Source organism: Nicotiana tabacum, chromosome 17 (assembly GCF_000715075.1).
Source record: "Nicotiana tabacum cultivar K326 chromosome 17, ASM71507v2, whole genome shotgun sequence".
Lineage (NCBI taxonomy): Eukaryota > Viridiplantae > Streptophyta > Magnoliopsida > Solanales > Solanaceae > Nicotiana > Nicotiana tabacum.
Genome location: NC_134096.1, coordinates 125788824 through 125814581, shown reverse-complemented (window position 1 = coordinate 125814581; position 25758 = coordinate 125788824). Strand labels below are relative to the sequence as shown.

The window sequence follows — 25758 nt, the reverse complement described above, 5'->3', positions numbered from 1 at the left end:
TTTTATTATTGGGTATATCATATTGACAAATAAGATGACAATTGAAATTTATTAAAGTAATATGATCTAATATGTTCAAACCAGCCCGATCACAATTTATGTTAATTAATATTGATCGCGCATCGCGCGGGTACGACTACTAGTATATCATAAGGTGAATAGACAAAGATTTGAAGATTCAACAAAATTTATAAGAAAAACCTTATAGAAAGTTAAATAACAAAAGTTAGAAAATGAACTCTTTGCTTACCTTTTCATATCGAACAACTCCACATTAGCATGGAGGAAGATCTGAAAATATGAAATGAAACAAAACTTTAAAAAGGAAGAACATACAAAGGATAGAACCCATTAAAACGGTGTAACCGAAAACGCAATAAAGAAATAGGGGAAAGCAAATGGGCAAATGGTCAGCATTAATATTTCTTTAATAGACATTGCAGCCTTTTAATAAGTTGGATTGAATGAAAAGACTAAAAGAAAAAGAAAAAAATTCAAAAAAAAGGAGAAAAAAGATAAGTGTGTTTCTTGGCTAAAGAAATATGCAACATCATCTTTTCTAATCCCTCTTTTATATATATATATATATATATATATATATATATATATATATATATATGGCGTATAGTTTGAAGTGCATATATTCATGGATTTCACCATACTATATCGATTGTCACATAAAATTGATTTTTTCATTGTTACGTAACAATTGATTTAAAAATGCAGTACAATAAAACTTAAATAACAATCAAAACAAACATTAATTTTTAGAATATAATTTTAATACTATACGATACATAACGATACGATACGATGTAATACAATACAATACAATAAGAAGGGGTAACCAATAGCGGACCCAGGATTTTGTGCAAGCGGGTTCAATCTTAGAAGAACATAACTTTAGTCGTAAAATAGTTGTCAAGTGGGTTCAAATAAAATATTTATACAAAATTTATGCAGTTTTAATCGTAATTTATACATATATACAGTATTATTTTTTGACAAAATGGATTTAATTAAACCCGCTTTCCACCATGTGCGTCCGTCAGTACCGGGGGTAACAGCCATCCAAACAAGCTGGAAGTGTAACTCATAAAAAGCTTCATGTGTTATTGATAAGCTGATAAACAAAGTAGAGGATCAAATGCGACCTAGGATTCGTCATTCTTGGTCTCTAACTTCATGCAATCAATGAACGATTTTCCATCATGTTTTAGTGCAAACAAATCCTGCAAAAAATTTTCAACACGAACACTTCGGAATTTTGCAGGATTATGTGGTCCAATGAGGCTGTGTGAAGGACCTAATTCAGAGTCGGGGTTAAATGTCACGATCCAATTTCATCTATAGGTCGTGATGGCGCCTAACACTACAGCTAGGCAAGCTAACTTAATAAATTAAGTATATATTGATAAAATTTAAAACCAAGAAAAATAATAAAACTCAAATTCTACTATTTTGCGTGCCAAGACCTGGTGTCACAAGTGTATGAGCATCTAGTAGATTATATAAAACCCCAAATACTGTCTGAAATAAAATAGACAGAATGAAAAAAATACAAAGAGAGACACTAGTAGCTGCAGAACGGATTAGAGAAACAGCTCACCACTATGCCCATGGATAACGTGAGTGTAAGACGATAGATCCCTCACTAGTACTTGCCTCAGTTCCTGCACAAAAAGTGCAGCAAGTGTAGATGGGTACGTAAACAACGTGTACCCAGTAAGTATCAAGCCTAATCTCGAAGTGGTAGACACGACATAACCGACTTTGACACTCACTATGGGTCAATAATAATAATTTAAAATACAACTAGGATATTTAAATCAGCATGATTTACAGAATTTAAAATAATTTATTAAATCAGCAAAAATAATTAAATTTCTTCAATTCAAATAATTTCTAATTTATCAATTAAATATCATTTACAAGAATAACAATTAATTCTTTAACAAGCAAGAATAATAATTCATCAAATTCCAAGGATTTTTCAATTTATCAATTAGCTTCGCAAGCTGAAATAAGCTATTAAAGTATCGTGTAATTATTATTATTATTATTAAGCACGATTTCTGTCGAGGACTTACGGCCCGATCTAGAGTATCGTGTACACTGCCGAGAGACGTGCGGCGCGATCCATAGATGCATCTATCCTGCCAAGGCGTTCGGCCCGCTCCATAAGAAAGGAGGACATTTTTATATGTACCTCCGGAAGGAGAATATATTTATTATGAGATAAATCGGGAGGAGAATAATTTCTTTTAACAATTAATTGATTTAAACAGAAAAATCAAACATATGAGATTTTCATCCTTTAATAACTTTATCTAACAATTCACAATATATTTATATATATTAATTAATATTAACTAATCAAAGGATATAATTTACACAAGTAATTCATGCTTTAAGTCCTAAACTACCCGAACTTTAGCATTTGTAGTAGCTACACACGGACTCTAGTCACCTCGTGCGTACGTAGCCCCCGCAATTAGCAATAATTATTCAATTTAATCCCTATGGGGCAATTTTTCCCTCACAAGATTAGACAAGAGACTTACCTCGTCTCAAAGTCCACTTTCCGATTATCGCGTCGCGTAAAATTCTCGATTCAATGCCGAAAAAATTCTGAAACTATCCAAAAGTTATATAAAATAATTAATATATGTTCAATAATTCGAAATTCATCTATTAATTAAATTACTCTATCCAAAATAGTAAAATTCTTAAAATTTACCCCAGGCCAACGTGCCCGGATTCCGAAAATTTTCGGAGGAAACGTTACCCATAATCTTAAGAACTCAAATATATAATTTCTACCCAATTCCATAACTATTTTCGTTGTTAAAATCTCATTTTTATAAAAATTTAGGTTTTTCACCTAAACCCTTGATTTTTAAGATTTACTAGTTATAATCTACCTATAATCTAGGTATTTAACTCAAAGGGTGTAGAATTAATTTACCTCAAAGTTGTTAGTTGAAATCTCCTCTCAAAAAGCTCCAAAATCGCCCAAGTATGGAAGAAAATTGGCAAAAATAGTGAATTCCTATTCTTTTAAGCTTTCTGCCAAATAGGTCTTTCGCACCTGTGGAAGTTGGAACGTACCTGCGGCTCCGCACCTGCGGAAAAATCCTCGCAGGTGCGAGTTTCACTTGCCTGGCCAATTCTCGCATTTGCGCACAAAGCTTCGCACCTGCGCGTTCGCAGGTACGCAAATTGTCTACATTTGCGGTGGATTGCCCCTTCCCTTTTCCGCTTCTGCGCTCAAAATCTCGCATATGCGATGCCGCTCCTACGAGCTTCTGTCGCATCTGCGAATGTCGCACCTGCGACTGGCCAAGCACAGGTGCGATTCTGACAGTAGCTGGGAGCTTCAGTTTTGGCTCCCAACTTTCAACTTGGTCCGAGCCTCGTCTGATTAACACTCGGGGTCCCCGGGACCCTGCCCGAACATACCAATAGGTTTGAAATCATAAAACGGATTCGCTCGAACTCTCGAAACGCCTAAAACAACATCAAATCTAAGAATCATACCCTAAACCAAATTGATTCAAACTTAAGAATTTTAAGTTCTTCAATTTACTTCCAATGCGCCGAAATATACTTAAACTACTCGGAATGACACGAAATTTTGCGTGCAAATCTTAAATCACTATACGGAACTATTCTCAAACTCGAAATTCCAAACAGACTTCAATTACTCAAAATCCTACTCCAAACCAAATTTAAAGAAGTTTAAATCTTCAAATAGTTGATTTTTACTATTAAGTGTCAAAACGCTCACGGGTTATCCAAAACCCGATTCGGACATACGCTCAAGTCCAAAATTATCATACGAACCTATTGGGACTGTTAAATCCCAATTTCGGGGTCGTTTTCTTAAAATATTGACCGAAGTCAAACTTGTCCATTTAAAGCTAACTTAAGGAACCAAGTGTTCCGATTTCAACCCAAACGCTTCCAAATCCCGAACCAACCATCCCCGCAAGTCATAAATTAATAAAAGCATATTCGGAAAGTTTTATTTTAGGGAACGGGTTTCTAAAAGTTAAAATGACCGGTTAGATCATTACATTCTTCACCTCTTAAACAAACGTTCGTACTCGAACGGGTTTAGAATAATACCTTGAGTGCTAAATAAGTGTGGATATGTCACGCCCCAAACTCAGGGAGCGCGACCGGCGCTCAATCGAGAGAATCCGGCCGAGTAAGCCTATTAGACTTCCTTCTACCCAAACTCATCCATGAATAAAGAGGAGATGTACTCCATTAATCAATCACTGAAAAGATTTTATTAACAACTTCCTTTTCATTCCCATTAGTAGCTTCATTCATAATTTTCAAAACATTACGAGTTTATAGAATTAATAAAAAATATAATTTTCAAATACCAACATTTCTAGTTCAATCCCCGACATCAACCATAACCCACAACCTGTCTACGGAGCCTCTAAGTACAATAGAAGATTAATATGGAAATGCCGGCAATAAGGTCCTGGCTATACCTCAAAACACTATACATGAGAAACAAAAGATACATGACCCCGAAATGAAGTGGGGCTCACCAAATCAGCTGAAAAGAGTGTACTGCTATCACTGATCAATGCCGCCTGCTGAAGAACCACCTGCATCCATTAAAGATGCAGCGCCCCCGGCAAAAGGGACGTTAGTACTGTCGAATAGCACTAGTATGTATAGCTAAAAATCCTCTTTCAAAATAGAATACCCATATAAGAAAAGGCAACACATTGAAACAGCAAGTCACAATCAACAATATCCAAACGTCCAGTTAAAACATAATTTTCAAAATACGAACTTCATATATAATTTTGGTTGGGAGATCATTAGCACCGATATACCACCGTCTTTGTTAGCACGGAGTCCGATCACGCCCGATCGGCTAGGCCATCTCCCCACGAACAATGTGGTTTGACATGTGATGCGAAAGAAAGTTGTTACCAAGAGTAGTACCACCATATGCGCAATATGGCGTCTGATCTCCACCCGATCAGCTAGGCCGCCTTCCCACATATGCCGTGCGGGTTGACTTTTCCAATCTACAAAGGTTCCAGTTTCATCCCAATTAAGGGGAATAATATCACAATCCACTCTTACACCGGCACGTGTAGTTTCAGGTGTGGGCCTTTTGACCCATCCTTCCTCGGTATTGCTAATGATGCTCCCAAAAATAGTTTTGATTTGATTTGCAAACAGAAATATCATAAATACAATTGTACTCACCTCAACATCTTTCACATTTTATGAATTCTCATTAGTATTTCCAGTCATTCATAACGACAATATTTCCTTGGCTCATTAGGCCATTCACAAGATTCTTCATTCCTGGCAAGATGGCCGTATTTCATATTCCACACTTTCACCTCTTTCAATTTCAAAGATCACCATCAAGTATCAACATATAGGATATTTTAGAAATCATATACTTCAAATCCATTTGAAATGGAAACTTCAAACACAAATGGTTTCTTCCCAAAGAATGAAGCATACCAACCAACAAAAGAAACATACATGAAAAATCATAAACAGTCAATACACCATTTACTCTTGCAATACTCTCTCCCAGAAATGACAATGTACAATACATGAGTATATAGAACTCGAATCACACTGGATATATTTATAAATCAAAGCATTAGTTAAAGCAGACACTAATGGGCATGAATTTAGTACAAAAGCTTTTAGATAATTCTATCTTTCATTGAAACACGACTCAAAGCCATAACCTTTTAATACGTAACCCACACTTTGAAACTTACAGAAACATTATGGAATTCAATTCCAAGAGAGAAAGTTTAGCCAACATACCTCAATCGTGCTTCTTTAGACTCTACAATTATCCGAAACCCTTAGCAACCTCAATCTATTTTAGCAATATACAAATTGAACCCAAAATTAGGAAAACGTTCATGGTTCTAGTTCACTTTTTATTTTTCCCACACTCTTTATCACATACCCATGAAGTATCACACTAATACCCCATTATAGCTATGTTTAAAATTAAGAGCTGGGGTGATGAAGCCTTACCTTTTAGGGTGAAGAATTTTGGTGCTCTACTTGAATATTTCCAAGGCTTTGAGTGATGGTTGAAGATCAATTGATGAAAATTAGGCCCTCCCTCTAAAAGCCCCTCTTTCTCACACTAGAAATATCAGAAATGAGCTTCAAAATAGACTAAGATTGTATTTTAACGGAATGGGGGTCGGGTTTTAAATTAAGAAAATGGGTGCCCCGACACAGGTCTGCGGTCACATATGCGACCGCATAGGCTATGCAGTCCGCAAAGTGACCGCAGAAATGGCCCTCAGGGGCCTGAACTTTAGGCCCAGGTATGCGACCAATATGCGGTGCACATACTCGTTCTGCGGTCGCATAATGCACCGCAGAACTCCCTCCGCAAAAATGCAAGAGGGATTATGCGACCGATATGTGGTTCGCATATCGATTATGCAGTCGCATAATCGATCGCAAAACGGACCTCAAGTTGGCCAAACTTACTGCTTCACTCTACGGCCATTATGCGGCCCGCAGAGTGATTATGCGGCCGCATAAATGCGCTTTTTTGCCAAAAATTTTCTTTTACTTTTCGGTGCATTGTTCAGCCCAAAAAGTCTGAACTGCGGTGAGCTGGCGAGCCGCAAAGATCTTATACCATCCTCAAACACGTAAGCCTACTCTGGCACCACGAAAACTTGAATTTACTTGCAAAAATTACGGGGCTTTACACTGAAATACTTCAAAATTTTTCGAGGTTTACATTCTCCCCCGCTTAGGATCATTCGTCCTCGAATGAGGGTAAAAATTCGTCGTTAGCATTCAATGTGGTTCAACTATTAGTTCACACACACCAGTAGTTTCAAAATTTGGCTAACTCCCTAAATTTCCAAAAACAATTTCGCTAGAGTCTCCCATGTAACTGGGCCTATCCACCTGCCAGAGTAACACCAAAACAATTCCTAACAATACATCCGCAACTTGACAAAACATCACCATGTATAACAACGTCACTAATCTCATCATCACAGGTATTATACTATCAAGAGTGGTATCTGGACATGAGCTGCACATATTTAAATCATTACACACAGAAGTACCTTTCAAATCACAATCATTTAACTATACACTCAAGCGGTAACATTTTATTTCTTTAACACTTTTTGTTTTCCTCCATGTGGTCTCCTCAACTTACAGACTTCGCCATAACACATTAACGGAGATAATCTCAACTCCCGGACTTTCCTAACAAGGATAACAAATAGTTGCTCCTTACAATCCCATTATCCGTTATCTTCACCTTATTAGACATAGACACATGAAACACCGGGTACACGAAGAACAATAATAGGGAAACATCATACTCATAGTTTAGCCTATTTCCTTTCAAAATTTCATAAGGCCTAATGTGACTTCACATACTTTACCTTTATTGACAATACACATAGCATCCTCATGTAGAAAATATTTAGAATAACCCATTCACTTTCTTCAACTCTAAATCTCCACACCGAACACCCAAACTAAACCTTTGGCAACCTCCAACAATTTCTCTAAGATGTGCTAGCTTGACTATGACCATAAAATTTCTTATCCCATATATTTGATCATGGGATGATGCTTCTTGTTTGACATGCCTGAACCTACAATACTCAATAGATTTGCTACAAACATGAACAGCGAGGTTCGAGATTTCGCTGGAACTATTCAAGAATCCATCAATGTGCTGAGCACGGCATTTCAGGAGGTTATATCCTAAGAGACATGAAGGTCACTACCAATAGCACTGACATGGTGATTCGTTGTGGTGACACCATCGGTTCAACAAACGAGTCATAGAGTTAACTAGTAGGCATAGATAATGTAGGGATCAGGTTCATGATTAGGAGATTTAAATAAATGAGTCATTTTAGACGTGTGACATGTGGGAGGCATGGTTTGGAGGATAAAGACATTAGCGTCAGTTATTCTTGGAATACTATGAGCCAGGAAAAGGATAACAACAATTGTTTCATTCCATACGGCATGGCAATAGTGGTCCTCAAAGAGAGATAGCACTTATGTGACACCAGTCGGCTCTTGGAATGTAGGGAAAATCAGTTTAACTTGAAATGAGAATATTCTAGCACCCTGAATATGATATGGGTTTCAAGATACCCAAAGTTGCATTACACTCTTAACAGTAACTAGCACAAGGAATCTATGCCACAAGCTTACGAGGATGAAAAGAAGTTGAACACTTGTGAGATTATTATCATTCCCACAGCTTAACCTTTGCCAATATTTGATCCTATGTGAGAGGACTAGAGATACGATGAGTTTGTCTTTCAATTCAATATGCTCATCATAAGGCTGCTTAACTTTCAATCTCACACAAGTGGAATCATGTAACTAGGACATCTTAATGTTGGATGAAATCATGTATTAGTTAGAGAGAATGAACACTTTGCCGTGAGCTAGACATGTTTTTGCCATAACAACTCTCAAGTTGCCATATCAGGCCAATTCACGGGCAACCACAATACTAGGAACAAGGTGAGTTACTCACTGATGCATGATCTAGGTGGACATGAAAGTCATACCGAGATGGGTAAACAACAAGACCTCCCTGTGATTAATTTGTGATAAATATCAAGTTGCTCAGAAACTTTTATGTGGATAAGTGGCCCCTTTCAATTGGCATGTACGCACATGATAGGTGCTAATATATACTCTCATGTTACTAGACAATGAAAAGGATTCATGATACTATTCATAAATGAGTAGAATAATTGTTCCAACCATAGAAGTCACATATACCGGAGAGGAAAACAGTGACTTAAGAAGGATCTCAACACTAGGCTGCTTTCCATTGGATATGATACCGCATAGGTAAATATTATGGTGATGTATGTATAGGCACAAATGAGCAGATGTTATCCATTTGAATCAAAAGATTCTGTACGAAATTCATCAAGTATTGTCCCTTGTTGAGAATTTAGGGAAGTAGTGGAAAGTATTAACCTAGGGTTATAACGCAATTCAAGGAACCCATTATAGAACTCAATTTCTCAAGAGGTTGTAAATATAAGGAATTGTGATAAAAAGGCTTCACGAATACTGTGCCCCATTCTAAGAGTAGATATAGAGAACGACTCATAAAGTTATTTCGGTTCTATCCCAACTTCCATAGTAACATAAGAGGTGACATATGACAAAGTGGAACCAGGATCAATAAGAACATACACATCATGAGATCGGACAGTCAATATACCTGTAACCGCATCAGGAGAAGCCTTAAACTTTTGACGTCTCCTCATAGCATAAAACTTGTTGGGCCCTCCCGAGCTCTGAATACCACCCCTAGTTGTTCCACGCCCTGCAAGCGTTATAGTGCTTCTAGCTGGGGGAGGCGTTGTGGATGTAGTAGCTATAGAACTGGCTGGCTGTGCCATACCCTTGCCCATGCTCTGGCGAGACAAATAACAATCTCTTTGAAAGTGGCCCGTCATACCACACTTGTAGCATACTTTTGTACCATAGTAACACACTCTTGGATAGCATCTCCCACACTTCACATAACGGGGATGAGGTCCGCTGAACTGACTCGTCTCACTGACCTGATATTTACCCTTTTTGCATACATCATAAGCATACCCCTTATCCTTCCTCCAAGCTTCCAATGCGGGATTAACAATTCCAGCACCGGATTGTTGTGTGGGTGTGATGACCCAAAATGTCATCTTTAAATTTAATAATTAATTATGTGTTTTAAGACCTCGAAAAGTACTATTTATCATTCCTTGACTTGCGTGCACAATCCGTAAAATTTTATGGAAAGTTTTTATGTGAAAAATAGATTTAAAATGTGGATTATAGCTTTAAAAACTCAATTGAGTTGACTTTGGTCAATATTTTGAGCAAACAGACTCGGATCAGTGTTTTGACAGTTCCGGTAGGTCCGTATCATGATTTGGGACTTGGGCATATGTCCGAAATCAAATTCCGCGGTCCCTAGCCTGAGATATGGAATTTTGAAGAAACAAATTAAAATGTTTAAGTTTGAATAGTGATCGGATATCTAATTCTGTGAAAATGACCCCGGAATAGAAATTTGATGATTCCAACAGCTCCGTATGGTAATTTTGGACTTAGGAGCGTGTTCGGAATTTTATTTGGAAGTCCGTGGTTAAATTAGGCTTGAAATGGCTAAAAATAAGAATTTAAGTTTGGAAGTTTGACCGATGAGTTGACTTTTTGATACCCGAGTCGGAATCCAGTTCCGAAAATTTTCATAGCTCTGTTATGTCATTTATGCCTTGTGTGTAAAATTTAAGGTCAATCGGAGTTGATTTGATAGATTCCGACATCGATTGTAGAAGTTGAAAACTCATAGTTTCATTAAGCTTGAATTGGGGTATGATTCATGGTTTTAGCATTGTTTGATGTGATTTAGAGGTTTGACTAAGTTCGTATGATGTTTTAGGACTTTTTGGTATATTTAGTTGAGGTCCCGAGGGCCTCGGGTGAGTTTCGGATGGTTACCGGATCAAAAATTGGACTTAAAAGTTGATGCAGTGTTTCCTCTTCTGTTGGATATTCTGAGTTGATATTGAGCCCAGGTATCGAGCCCAAGGTTGATGAGGCTTAGGCTCGAGCTTGAGATCAAAGCCACGATCGAAGGTCCAGCTCGAGGACATGATCGAAGGTAAGGATCGAGGGCTAGGATCGAGACCCATGCTCGATGCCCTGATCGAAGCCCGATGCTCGATGCCCTGATCGAAGGCACATGCTCGATGCCCTGATCGAAGGCCCAGCCTCGATGTCCTGATCGAAGGCAGGCCATGACCGAGGTCCAGGCTCGAGCCTGTTATCGAAGCCGCGATCGAGGCCCAGTTCGAGGACCAGTTCCGAAGGCTGCTAGGCAGTTTTATAAAAAGAGGGCATTCGTCCCGTTTGCCATTTTTGACGAACTTGAGTTTGAGCAGAGGTAACTTTTGGCAGATTTTCAAGGGAAAAATATTGGGGTAAGTGATTCTAACTCGGATTTGGTCAATATATACAAGTATATCAATGTTTTCACCATAAATTAGTGTTTTGAGATTTAAATTTGGGAAATATTATTAGAAATCTCATAGAAACGAATTTTTGAGATTTCGGTATAGATTCGGAGTCGAATTTGAGTGAAACTGGTATCATTGGACTCGTAATTGAATGGGTTGTCGGATTTCATAACTTTTGTTGGATTTCGAGATGTGGGTCCCACGGACGAAGTTTTAATTAATTTCGGGATTTCTATTAAAAATATAGTATTTTCTTATAGAATTGATCCCTATAATTTTTAGTGATTATATCAAATTATTTTGGCTAGATTCGAGCCAGACAGAGTTGGATTATCGTGGAAAAGGCCTTCTAGTGGATTAAATTGGAGCAAATTGAAGTAAGTCTCTTGCCTAATCTTGTGAAGGGGAAATTTACCCCATAGGTGATTAAATTAAATATATTTTTGCTAAATTGCAGGGGCTACGTACGCACGAGGTGACGAGAGTCCGTGCGTAGCTACTATTAATTCTAAAGTCCGGGTAATTTAGGACTCAAAGCATGAATTACTTGTGTGAATTGTATTCTTTATTAATTAAAATAATTGATGTATATATTGTAAATTGTTATGAAAAGTAGAAAAAATATGAAATTTTCATATGCTTAATTTTTGTTTAAATAAATTAATTGTTAAAAGAAATTGTTCTCCTCCCAAATTTATCTTATAATAAATATACTCTCCTTCCGAAGGCACATAAGAAAATGTCCTCCTTTCTTGTGGAGCGGGCCGAACGCCTCGGCAGGATAGTGTCAAAGTCGGCCATCTCGTCTCTACCACTTCGAGATTAGGCTTGATACTTACTGGGTACACGTTGTTTACGTACTCATACTACACTTGCTGCATTTTTTGTGCAGGATCTGAGACAGGTACTAGTGGAGGACCTATCATCACATACCCACGTCATCCCGAGGCATAGTGGTGAGCTGCCTTTCTGAGCCGTTCTGCAGCTACCAGTGTCTCTTCTTATATTTATATTCTGTCTATTTCATTTCAGACAGTATTTGGAGTTTTGTATAATCTACTAGATGCTCATGCACTTGTGACACCGGGTCTTGGCACACACATTGGTAGAAGTTGATATTTTATTATTTTCTTGGAATAAAATTTTAACCAATGTACGTTTGACTTATTAGTTAGCTTGCCTAGCTGTAGTGTTGGGCGCCATCACGACTTATAGGTGAAATTGGGTCGTGACAACATGGTATCAGAGCACTTGGTTCACGTAGGTCTCACAAGTTATGAGCAGACCTAATAGAGTCTTGCGGATCGGTATGGAGACGTCTGTACTTATCTTCGAGAGGCTATATGGTGTTAGGAAACTACCTTTCTTTATATTCCATCGTGCAATTGATGTAGTACTAAATATCCTTCTCTTATTCTCTCACAGATGGTGAGAACACGCTCTAATGAGATTCCAGACCAGGGAAGAGCTACTCCCTCAGTTGCTAGAGGCCGAGGCAGAGGCTGAGGGAGGGCTCCAGGCCGTGGTAGAGGGCGAGGACGTCCCAGGACCATTCCAGTTATGCCGCCAATGGATCCAGCAGAGAATCCCATTATTGAGGAGCAGGGTGAGGTGCCTGTGGCAGAGCCAGCTCCGGTGGACTTCACATCTGCACCGGGATTTCAGGATGTCATGGGTCGTATGCTGCGATTCATAGACAATATGACTCAGGCCGGTTTATTTTCGGCAGACCCAGCCACATCTCAGGCGGGCGGGGGAGCACAGACCCCTACCGCGCAGGCTCATGGACAGGCAGCTGCTGTATATTAGACTCAGGGTGCACTACCCGTGGGTGGAGTCCAGCCAGTGGCAGCAGCTACACCTGAGCCCAGGCCAGCTGTAGCCGCTGATCCTCAGAAACTATTGGACAGATGGACTAGACTACATCCTCCTATCTTCGGGGGTGAGCGACATGAGGATCCACAGGATTTCATTGATCGTTGCAAGGATAGACTGTACAACATGAGGATATTGGAATCCAATGGGGTTGATTTCGCTACTTTTCAGCTAGAGGGTAGAGCCCGTAGATGGTGGCAGTCTTATGCTCTTGGCAGACCAGTAGATTCTTTTCCTATGACTTGGGACAGGGTCGCCCGTATCTTCTTGGACAGGTATATTCCATCCTCCCAGAGGGAAGAGTTGCGGTTTCAGTTTGAGCAGCTCCAGCAGGGTCAGATGTCAGTGACTGATTATGAGGCGAGGTTTTCTGAATTATCTCACCATGAACTAATGATACTCCCTACTGAGGCGGAGAGAGTGCGAAGGTTTGTAGCCGGTTTACATACTGTATTCAGGCCACTATGGCTCGAGAGGTTGAGATGGGTACTTCTTATGAGCGAGTTGTGGAGATAGCCCGGAGGATTGAGGGTGTACGTCAGCGGAGCTGAGAGCAGATTATGAGAGATAAGCGGTTCAGGTACTCTGGAGAGTTCAGAGGTGCTCCGTCCGGGGGCAGAGGTCAGTTTGTGAGGGGGCAGTCCAGCAGACCCCCATATCCAGCACCACCACCTCCTCGAGGTGCTCCAGTACGACCTTATTTCAGTGATATACCAGAGAGTTCTTATCGCCCACCAACTATTCAGGGTTCTTTTCGTGGGTATTCAGGTCCCCAGGGCCAGACACTTAGTCAACAGCCCATCGCACCGAAGAGTTGTTACGAGTGCGGGGATCTCAGTCACATGCGGAGGTTTTGCCCCAGGCTTTGAGGTAGACCAGTACAGCAGGATCAGCAGCCTATGCTTACCGGACCAGTTGCTCCACCAGTATTTCGACCACCGAGAGGCGGAGGACAGGTGGGTAGGGGCCATCCTAAAGGTGGAGGTTAGCCAGGCGGAGGCCAGACAGTTGGGGCTCCAGCTCGGTTCTATGCTTTTCCGGCTAGACCAGATGCAGAGGCCTCAGATGTCGTGATTACATGTATTATTTTTGTTTGTGGCAAAGATGCCTCAGTATTATTTGATCCAGGATCTACGTATTCATATGTGTCATAACCACGGATCCAGGATCCAGGAGATCTGCTCTAGTTTCATAACCACAGAATGTAATAATACAGGACCGGTAGATCCGGTTATGACACATATGAATACGTGGATCCTGGATCAAATAATATTGAGGCATCTTTGCCGCAAACAGAAATAATACTTGTAATCACAGCATCTGAGGCCTCTGCATCTGGTCTAGCCGGAAAAGCATAGAATCGAGCTGGAACGCCAACTGGCTGGCCTCCGCCTGGCTGACCTCTACCTCTAGGACGGCCCTTACCCACTTGTCCTCCACCTCTTGGTGGTCGGACTACTGGTGGAGTAACTGGTCCGGTAAGCATAGGCTAATGACCCCGCTGTACTGGTCTACCCCGAAGCCTGGGGCAAAACCTCCGCATGTGACTGGGATCCCCGCACTCGTAACAACTCTTCGGTGCAATGGGCTGCTGACTAAGTGTCTGGCCCTGGGGAACTGAATACCCACTGGGAGGACCCTGAATAGCTGGTGAGCGGTAGGAACTCCCTAGTATAGCACTGAGATAAGGTCGCACTACAGCACCTCGAGGAGGTGGTGGTGCTGGAAATGGGGGTCTGCTGGACTGCCCCCTCACAAACTGACCTCTGCCCCCGGACGGAGCACCTTTGAACTCTCCAGAGTACCTGAACCGCTTATCTCTCATAATCTGCTCTCGGCTCCGCTGATGAACACCCTCAATCCTCCGGGCTATCTCCACAACTTGCTCATAAGAAGTACCCATCTCAACCTCTCGAGCCATAATGGCCTGAATACCAGTATGTAAACCGGATACAAACCTCCGCACTCTCTCCGCCTCAGTAGGGAGTATCATAAGTGCATGGCAAGATAATTCAGAAAACCTCGCCTCATAATCAGTTACTGACATGTGACCCTGCTGGAGCTGCTCAAACTGAAACCGCAACTCTTCCCTCTGGGAGGGTGGAATATACCTGTCCAGGAAGATATGGGTGAACCTGTCCCAAGTTATGGGAGGAGAATTTGTTGGTCTGCCAAGAACATAAGACTGCCACCATCTACGGGCTCTGCCCTCTAGCTGAAAAGTAGCAAAGTCTACCCCATAAGACTCCAATATCCTCATGTTGTACAGTCTATCCTTGCATCGATCAATGAAGTCTTGTGGATCCTCATGTCGCTCACCCCCAAAGACAGGAGGATATAGTCTAGTCCATCTGTCTAATAATTTCTGAGGATCGGCGGCTACAGCTGGCCTGGGCTCAGGTGTAGCTATTGCCACTGGCTGGGCTCCACCCACGGGTAGTACACCCTGGGTCTTATATACAGTAATTGCCTGTCCATGAGCCTGTACAGTAGGGGTCTGTGCTCCCCCGCCCGCCTGAGATGTGGCCGGGTCTGCCAAAAATAAACTGGCCTGAGTCATATTGTCCATGAACCGCAGCATACGACCCATGACATTCTGAAATCCTAGTGCAGATGTGAAATCCATCGGAACTGGCTCTGCCACAGGCACCTTACCCTACTCCTCTATAATGGGATTTTCTGCTGGACCGACTGGCGGCATAACTGGCACAGTCCTGGGACGTCCTCGCCCTCTACCATGGGCTGGAGCCCTTCCTCAGCCTCTGCCTCTAGCAGCTGGGGGAGTAGCTCTTCCCTGGTCTGGAACCTCGTTCGAACGCGTTCTCACTATCTGAGAGAGAATAAGAGAAGGATATTTAGAACTACATCAATTGCACGATGGAATATGAAGAAAAGAAGTTTCCTAACCCCTATAGCCTCTCGAAGATAAGTACAAACGTCTTCGTACCGATCCGCAAGACTCTATTAGGTCTGCTAATAACTTGTGAGACCTACGTGAACCTAGTGCTCTGATACCATGTTGTCACGACCCAATTTCACCTATAGGTCGTGATGGCGCCCAACACTACAGCTAGGTAAGCCAACTCAATAAATTAAGAATATATTGACAAAATTTAAAATCAAGAAAAATAATAAAATCCAAATTCTACCATTTTGTGTGCCAAGACCTGGTGTCACAAGTGTATGAGCATCTAGTAGATTATACAAAACCTCAAATACTGTCTGAGATAAAATAGACAGAATGAAAAAAATACAAAGAGAGACACTAGTAGCTACAGAACGGATCATAGAAACAGCTCACCACTATGCCCCTGGATAACGTGGGTATAAAATGATAGGTCCCCCACTAGTACTTGCCTCAGTTCCTACACAAAAAGTGCAGCAAGTGTAGTATGAGTACGAAAATAACGCGTACCCAGTAAGTATCAAGCCTAATCTCGAAGTGGTAGAGACGAGATGGCCGACTTTGACACTCACTATGGGTCAATAATAATAATTTAAAATACAACTAGGATATTTAAATCAGCATGATTTATAGAATTTAAAATACTTTATTAAATCAGCGGAAATAATCAAATTCCTTCAATTCAAATAATTTTTAATTTATCAATTAAGTATCATTTACAGGAATAACAATTAATTCTTTAACAAGCAAGAATAATAATTCATTAAATTCCAAGAATTTTTCAATTTATCAATTAGCTTTGCAAGCTGAAATAAGCTATTAAAGTATCGTGTAATTATTATTATTATTAAGCACGATTTCTGACGAGGACGTACGGCCCGATCCAGAGTGTCGTGTACACTGTCGAGGGACGTGCGGTGCGATCCATAGATCCATCTATCCTGCCAAGGCGTTCGGCCCGCTGCACAAGAAAGGAGGACATTTTTATATGTACCTCCGGAAGGAGAGTATATTTATTATGAGATAAATTCGGGAAGAGAATAATTTCTTTGAATAATTAATTGATTTAAACAGAAAATCAAACATATGAGATTTTCATCCTTTAATAACTTTATCTAACAATTCACAATATATTCATATATATCAATTAATATTAATTAATCAAGGAATATAATTTACACAAGTAATTCATGCTTTGAGTCCTAAACTACCCGAACTTTAGCATTTATAGTAGCTACGCACGGACTCTCGTCACCTCGTGCATACGTAGCCCCCGCAATTAGCAACAATTATTTAATTTAATCCCTATGGGGTAATTTTCCCTTCACAAGATTAGACAAGAGACTTACCTCATCTCAAAGTCCACTTTCCGATTATCGCGTCGCGTAAAATTCTCGATTCAATGCCGAAAAATCCGAAACTATCCAAAAGTTATATAAAATAATTAATATATGTTCAATAATTCAAAATTCATCTATTAATTAAATTACTCTATCCAAAATAGTAAAATTTTTAAAATTTACCCGAGGCCCATGTGCCCGGATTCCGAAAATTTTCGGAAGAAAACGTTACACAAAATCTCAAGAACTCAAATATATAATTTCTACCCAATTCCATAACTATTTTCGTGGTTAAAATCTCATTTTTATAAAAATCTAGGTTTTTCACCTAAACCCTTGATTTCTAAGATTTACTAGTTATAATCTACCCATAATCTAGGTATTTAACTCAAAGGGTGTAGAATTAATTTACCTCAAAGTTGTTAGTTGAAATCTCCTCTCAAAAAGCTCTAAAATCGCCCGAGTATGGAAGAAAATTGGCAAAAATGGTGAATTCCCGTTCTTTTAAGCTTTCTACCAAATAGGTCTTTCATACCTGTGGAAGTTGGAACGCACCTGCGGAAAAATCCTCGCAGGTGCGAGTTTCACTTGCCTGGCCAATTCTCGCATTTGCGCACAAAGCTTCGCACCTGCGCGTTCGCAAGTGCGCAAATCGTCCGCATCTGCGGTGGATTGCCCCCTTCCCTTTTCCGCTTCTGCGCTCAAAATCTCGCATATGCGAGTCCCGCTCCTGCGAGCTTCTGTTGCATCTGCGACTGGCCAAGCGCAGGTGCGATTCTGACAGTAGCTGGGAGTTTCAGTTTTGGCTCCCAACTTCCAACTTGGTCCGAGCTTCGTCCGATTGACACTCGGAGTCTCCGGGACCCCGTCCGAATATACCAACAGGTTTGAAATCACAAAACGGACTCGCTCGAACTCTTGCAACGCCTAAAACAACATCAAATCTAAGAATCATACCCTAAACCAAATTGATTCAAACTTAAGAATTTCAAGTTCTTCAATTTACTTCCAATGCGCCAAAATATACTTAAACTACTCGGAATGACACGAAATTTTGCATGCAAGTCTTAAATCACTATACGGAACTATTCCCAAACTCGGAATTCCAAACGGACTTCAATTACTCAAAATCCTACTCCAAACCAAATTTAAAGAAGTTTAAACCTTCAAATAGTTAATTTTTACTATTAAGCGTCAAAACGCTCCCGGGTTATCCAAAACCCTATTCAGACATACGCTCAAGTCCAAAATCATCATACGAACCTATTGGAACCGTCAAATCCCGATTCCGGGATCGTTTTCTCAAAATGTTGACCGAAGTCATACTTGTTCATTTAAAGCTAACTTAAGGAACCAAGTGTTCCGATTTCAACCCAAACGCTTCCAAATCCCGAATCAACCATCCCCGCAAGTCATAAATTAATAAAAGTATATTCGAAAATTTTTATTTTAGGGAACGAATTTCTAAAAGTTAAAATGACCGGTTGGGTCATTACATTAAAGATATAGAATGTTGCAAGAGATAGCCTCTCTTTGTTTGAGTTAACAACTTCTCTGTGCTCAATGCTCCTATAAACACCATTGATCACTATCTGCCAAATCAATTTACACACTTCCAAGAAAATTTAGAAGTTTGAATATCTGAAGTAAGAGATGACAGGGAAAATAAAAGCAAGACTTAACATATAACAAGGAAAATCTTATTTATCTCCATCATATCGCCCACGTTGACAATCAAAGCATTTGGGAGGGGTTTTACAGGAACCCAAATACCGTCTTTTCGAACTTGGAGACCTTCAGTTTCATTAAGCTGGAGAAGGATGGTGAGGGCATCAGCATCAGAATGAGGACTTAAGCCAATGGTTTTGTGTGGCTCAGGGCAAGGAGGATAATAATTCATCCTTATTGACTGCATACCATCTGTGAACAGATCTTTCATTTCCTTTTCATCCATCTTTAAAGCCTTTGCCAATTGACAAAGGATGCTTATTGCTACGCTCTTGAATTCTTGGCAGTGTGCTTCCATGATTTCCCTGCATTTCCAAAATATCCAATCATATCATACAAACTGTTGGTGTTATATATGTGCATTTTAATATTAAAATTATAATACTAAAGTGTATTATTTCTTGTGAGGCAGTGGTTATAAATGGGCAAGAAAGTGATCATTACTTTGGTCGTGTAACTCATGAAACCACTAATACCATGATCTACCACTAATTACCCATAAAAGATTAAATTTTGTAACCACCAACCATGTTCTACGATTTTATTATCCAATTACTTTATTAATTATTATATGAAAGAAATTGTACACCTATAAATAGTGGTGTTGCGTCCTTGTGTTTGGTATGGGAAAATATTATATTGTAGTGTGCATGAAAAAAGTGAAATTGGTGCAGTGAAAAGGAGAGTTAAGAGAAGTAGAAAATCTAAGTCTCCAACTTATTCTCTACAAAAAAGAATATTATTTTGTTGAAGGAAGGTGTTCATTTTGGTAGAGGTTTGGACTCAACAACTTGTCCAGAGTTTGTTCAAGTCATACAACGTTGTCGGACTGTTATATCCTGGAGGGGACAAGTCAAGAATATTACTGTTGGACTGGTGAAGATACTACCGTAGTTGGCTTGAATCTCCTTAAAGAGAGCGAGATATCCGCGTCTCAGCCTAAAGAATATTTATTTATTTATTTATTTTTCTTCATCTTATTTTTTAACTGTAATTACTTGTAATTTCACCAATACAAACATTGAAAGAGAGGAAGAGAGTGAAGATCAGGGCACAAGTTAGAATATACATCTAAGCTTAAGCTACATAAGTAAAACCTCTCTAGAGCAACATTGTTTGTTCCGATATTTTCAGGCTTTTATAGTGAATGATTGCTATATACCTATAATGGCATTTGACGTTTAAACATTTTCAGGTTGTTATAGATAAAAATTATTTTAAAAATTAATCTTTTATTCCTTTTTAATGTTATATATAAAAGATAAAAAATTATTCAAATCTAAAATCTCAAATGGTATACGTATTTCACTAATTAATTATTAAAGACAGCTAATACATTATTAATTAATTCACAACTAAATGTACAAAAAATTAAACTCTAAGACACACCTTTTAAAGCTACTAAAAAATTAAATTCTTTCAAGATTGATGGAAGAGCTCTAAAAAAGATATATGCAAATCTTTGAATCTTATGCATTATACAAGATGGAAACTTTATTCAATGAAAAAGATTATATGTGCAGAGATATTCAAATATTAGGCATTGTGCATAATAGAATCTTTTGTGCACTAGAATGAAAATATACCAGTATATTTTTTAATCGAATTAGTTAAAATCTTTAATATTATAGAAGTGCATAATTTTTTAAAAAATTGATCAAATTAAAATATTTAGGCTTATTATTGGTAATCTTAGAAATCTACATGGCCATTATAGTGGGGTAATTTTACAAAAAATATACTATTATAAAGATGTATGTTGTTGTTATAAGTAAAAAGTTGTTATAGAGAGCTAATATAACATTAAAAATCAGTTCCGAGAAAAATATGATTTTCATAATAAATGACTGTTATATCAGGATGTATATAGTTGAGCACTAAGTCAATCAGATATGTATTCAGATTCAGATATCTTAATCTTAATACAACATCTTAATTCAGATGTGTATTCAGACTCAAATATCTTAACCATAGGAAAAACAAATGGGGTCTTACAATATAGCGGCTATGTCACGGGGTCGTTTTTCTGGCAACCCGTGAGGGCAGCAAGATAGCCTGACTACTACTCTTGCTTCAGCCCTAAACAACAAATAAGTACAATATCGTGCTTGGAACCAAGGCAATCACACAAACTCAAAGGTTGGAGGGATAACGAAATGAAAGACACACAAAGATGAGAGGTCAAGGCCAATTTTCGGAGTTTAATTCATATACAAAAGAAGGAAATACAAGTAAAGAGATCTGCCTTCTAACAAGGCCTAAGCATTCCTATATATGCAACAAATGTCCACAGGCAGCTAGGCTGGCTGTGGACCCGCCCAGCTGTGTTGCACTGCTTTGGTGCTTAACTTCATGTGATCTCCATGAATGTGTTGGTAGCCCATGTGCCAATTGTCTTGTCCAACTGTTGTGCCCCAGTTCTTGCTGGAAGATAGATGCTCCCATGTTCACCCAGACAGGAAATGGCCCTACCCAGCTGTGCAGCACATGCCCTTGCTGGCAGTGAGATGCTTCCATGATTGTCCTGGCAAACTGTGATTCTGCCCAGTTGTGCTGCATGTGACTTTGCTGGCGGAATGTGGCCCCTAGGAGGGCCCGGACAGCCTGTCGCATTGTTGCCTCCATGTGCAAAGACCTTCTGGTCTTTGCCAGCCAAGTTTGGCTCGTTTTGCAGCCCTTTAGGCGGCAAATTTGGGCGAAAAATATGCGGGTGAGTGCACTCTCCCCCACTTGAAATGGCGACGACCGCGGTGCCACAACGGTTCAAATAATCGTGAACTTGATCTTTGAACAGCCATAACGCCTCATATTTTTCCCATGATACCTCCCCTGGCGGTTGCCCCTTCCAACGGACAAGAAATTGGGCGCTTGAATTGCCCCAACCTACTCCTTGTATCACCCGATGGTTGATAATGGCCTCAACTTTCTTGTCGACGATCGGAGGGGTTACGAAAATAGTTGGTTGCCTGGATTGTCTCCGCTCCCTATCACCCTTGTCTCTACAAGGTTCCTCTGATGGACTGACATGCATCGACCCAAGCAACTTTTTCGGTTGCTTCCTTGAATCCTCCAACTTTGGAGGTGCCATGTACGGACCCATGGCAGGAGGCTTCGCCCACGGTATGAAGTCCTTCCCCTTAAGGACTCGCTGTTCACAAGGAGTCAAGGCCCCGTCCACCTTGACCTCCTTAGTCTTTGTCCCGACTGCCAAAACCGTTGCTCCCTTCTCCTTGAAGCCATTCACGATTTGAATCGCGGACAACTGACTAACAACTTGCTGCACCTGAACTGTCGGTACCACACATGGACTCCTCGGGTCATAAATGTAGATCTTATTGAGATATGTCTCACTTCATCCCAATAGTCCATCCCCAATACCAGATCAAACGCATCCAGGGAAGCGACAAAGAAACTCACGTTTCTTGCCAAGCTCCTAAGTTGAACTGCATATTGCGGGCAACACCTTTCACGTTGGTGGGTTTGGCGTTTACCATCTTCAGCACCGAATTGCTAGGACCAAATGCAAAGCCAAGTGAATTAGCCTTTGCTTCGGGTACAAAGTTGTGTGTTGCGCCGGTGTCTACCATGATACGGACAGATTATCCATTCAATCGTGCATCCACGAACAATGATCCTGGCTCTCTTGATTGGCGCTCCTTGCCAATCACATCGTTGCCTAATGCGTGAACTAGTTTGACAATGTCATGCTTCCCTTGGGCGGCTTGATTCAAAGCAGGCTTTTTGGCTACTACTGCACCCAGTATCATGTTGCCAAGATGAGCTACGCACGGCGGTTGTTGAACTTCTGCTTCGACTTGTTCATCAGCTTGGATTCTTTCCTATGTTAGCCTCCGCTCTGCCGCAATTATGGCACCGAGTTTCTTCAAAGAAGGACAATCCTTGTAGCCATGACTAGTGTCCTTGCAGATGTAACAATCATTGGGGGGAGAAGCTTCCTTCTTCCTTTGGTTGTACCGGTCGTGCCAGTACGCCTTGTTGCCTTGTTCTCTGGAATCGCGGTCAGGGGCAGCAACTTGCTTGCCCTTGTCCCGATATCCATGGTCTTTATCCGGTTGGAAGTTGGTGTCCCTCGCCTTTGTGGCTTCTGTCATATAATCATTTAAGGACTCAGCCACCGCGATAGCTTCATCGACGTCTTGGACTTGACGTCGCTGTAGTTCCTGTCTGTCCCAGTCTTGAAGGCCATCAATGAAAGTGAATAGTAAGTCATCGCTTGCCAGGTTCGGAATCTGCAGGATGAGTTTAGTGAATTCCTTCACGTACTCACTTATGGAAGTTGTTTGCCTGAGCTCTCTCAACTTCCTACGTGCCTCATTGACAACGTTTTGGGGGTAGAACTGGCGCTTTTGTTCGAACTTGAATTGTTCCCAGCTCTTGATGGAGCAAGTTCCCTTCTCCATGTTGGCTTTCTTCCTTCTCCACCAAAGCATGGCGGTATCGGCAAGATACATCGTTGCTGCCCGGATCTTGGTAGCCTCATCAACGATGCAAAGGTGCTCAAAGTAGTCTTCCATCTTCCAGATGAAGTTCTCTACTTCTTGAGCGTCTCATTTGCCCATAAACTCCTTCGGTGTTGGGCCCTCGATCTTGGTTTCGCGCACTGTTATATGTCCAGTGCCACCAGCTAACTTTACTGCCTTCAGTTGCTGCTTTAGGGACTCAATTTCCCCGTGCAATGCCGATACAACCTTGGTCGGCTTAAGCTCAAGGTTGGTCAGTCCTTCCTTGTGCTCATAAATCGATTGATCTATCGTTTCTTTGACTTCATCAAGTCCATCTAGAGTAGTAGACTCAAGCGAGCGGAAGTTGTGTTCAACATCTCCCGTGTGCCGATTTAAAGCATCTAAACCAGCTTCTATGAGATCCATTCTCACGCTTAAGAGATTTGAGGTAGAAGCCTCACAATCTTCACCACGGCTAACCTGTTGTGGGGGCAGCACTAAAGCTGGTGCCTCACTTGTTACGACTATAGCAGGATCTCGCACTTTGCTTGTTCCTCTCTTCTTTGGTTTCTGCCGTTTTGTTGGTGACTCGTCTCTTCCAAGAATGTTTTCTAAATTAACGTTATCTCCATCAGTTGCCATGGTCGATTAACCTCGCTCTGATACCAGTTGTCACGGGGTCGTTTTTTTGGCAACCCGTGAGGGCAGCAAGATAGCCTGACTACTACTCTTGCTTCAGCCTTAAACAACAAATAAGTACAATATCGTGCTTGGAACCAAGGCAATCACACAAACTCAAAGGTTGGAGGGATAACGAAATGTAAGACATACAAAGATGAGAGGTCAAGGCCAATTTTCGGAGTTTAATTCATATACAAAAGAAGGAAATACAAGTAAAGAGATCTGCCTTCTAACAAGGCCTAAGCATTCCTATATATACAACAAATGTCCACAGGCAGCTAGGCTGGCTGTGGACCTGCCCAGCTGTGTTGCACTGCTTTGTGCTGGCTTCATGTGATCTCCATGAATGTGTTGGCAGCCCATGTGCCAATTGTCTTGTCCAACTGTTGTGCCCCAGTTCTTGCTGGAAGATAGATGCTCCCATGTTCACCCAGACAGGAAATGGCCCTACCCAGCTGTGCAGCACATGCCGTTGCTGGCAGTGAGATGCTTTCATGATTGTCCTGGCAGACTGTGATCCTGCCCAGTTGTGTTGCATGTGACTTTGCTGGCAGAATGTGGCCCCCAGGAGGGTTCGGACAGCCTGTCGTATTGTTGCCTCCATGTGCAAAGACCTTCTGGTCTTTGCCAGCCAAGTTTGGCTCGTTTTGCAGCCCTTTAGGCGGCAAATTTGGGCGAAAAATAAGCGGGTCGGTGCAGGCTAGCTGTTTATAAAACTTTATTTTCCAAAAGATCTTAAATGGTCACTGCAGAAGCAAAATATAACTGGCAAAATAGTATGTATACCTTGTGTAATTTTTTCATGTTTCATTTTTCTTTTGATTTCGTATTCTCTTGTAACTCTCTTTTGTTTTGTAACTCAGAATTTTGTGACTTATTAGAGAGAGAGAGGGGGAGCTTTGGGAATAAGTGAGGTTTTCTCAAATGGGTAGGGAGAGTGGTCATGTAAAACATATCTGCCCAGTCTAATTTTTGCTCTTCAGAAAAAACAAAGTTTTGTCCATATCCTTCAACATCCCCTTCTACTTGCTCAAACTTCTTCTCTTCCAGTGGTAGATCGAAAAATGCTCGGATTTCCGACTTCACTTTCTCCACTAATGATGAGCTCACTCCATGATTCACCAACTGCAAGAAAGATTGTTAAATTTTGTTGTAACATAACTAACTATATTATGTATAAATAATTTATCCAGATAACCAAACAAGATTATGCTTATTTGATCATTGAAATATATGTACCCGGAAAAATCCCCATTCTTTGCAAGCAAAATGAAGCCTCTGAAGCTCTGAATCATCATTTCCAATTGCGAGCAGTTTTTCCATGTCAATGACTGGAACTTGAGGCAATATGGAAGAGGAATTGGATGTCAAAACAGGCGTTTCGATATCATCACGAATATATCGTGGCGGAACGGCTAGTTGTTGCTTTGCCAGCTCTTGAACTCTAGGTACTTTCAAACTGCTACCTATCTTTCTCGAGCTTGCAGCTTCTTCCATCAATTAATGAGGTTTTTTCTAAGAGAACTTGTTTCATATAGATAGTAAACGTATAGAGGTCGATCTGAAATTGTAAGTGTGCTCGTAAAATATATACACATGTTGATACTGCATTGACCCTGTTGAGTTCCTTCTTTTTTAAGAATGGTAACAATATTATATATGTACAAAGGATTGTTCTAGGCCATCTTTACAGTTGACAATATTAT

The 25758-nt window shown here is 40.4% G+C and overlaps 1 protein-coding gene across 1 annotated transcript; it reads right to left on the bottom strand.

Annotated features, from left to right (window-relative positions):
* Nucleotides 1-1154: 1154 nt before the first annotated feature.
* On the bottom strand, nt 1155-25666 carry LOC107794635 (oxoglutarate-dependent flavonoid 7-O-demethylase 1-like). Its single transcript, XM_075233800.1, has 5 exons — nt 25292-25666; nt 25005-25177; nt 18871-19213; nt 18675-18772; nt 1155-1320 (listed from the first exon to the last, which is right to left on the bottom strand). The coding sequence occupies exons 1-5, from the start codon at nt 25547-25549 to the stop codon at nt 1155-1157; spliced, it is 1038 nt and encodes a 345-aa protein (XP_075089901.1). The 5' UTR covers nt 25550-25666.
* Between the last annotated feature and the right edge of the window lie 92 nt (nt 25667-25758).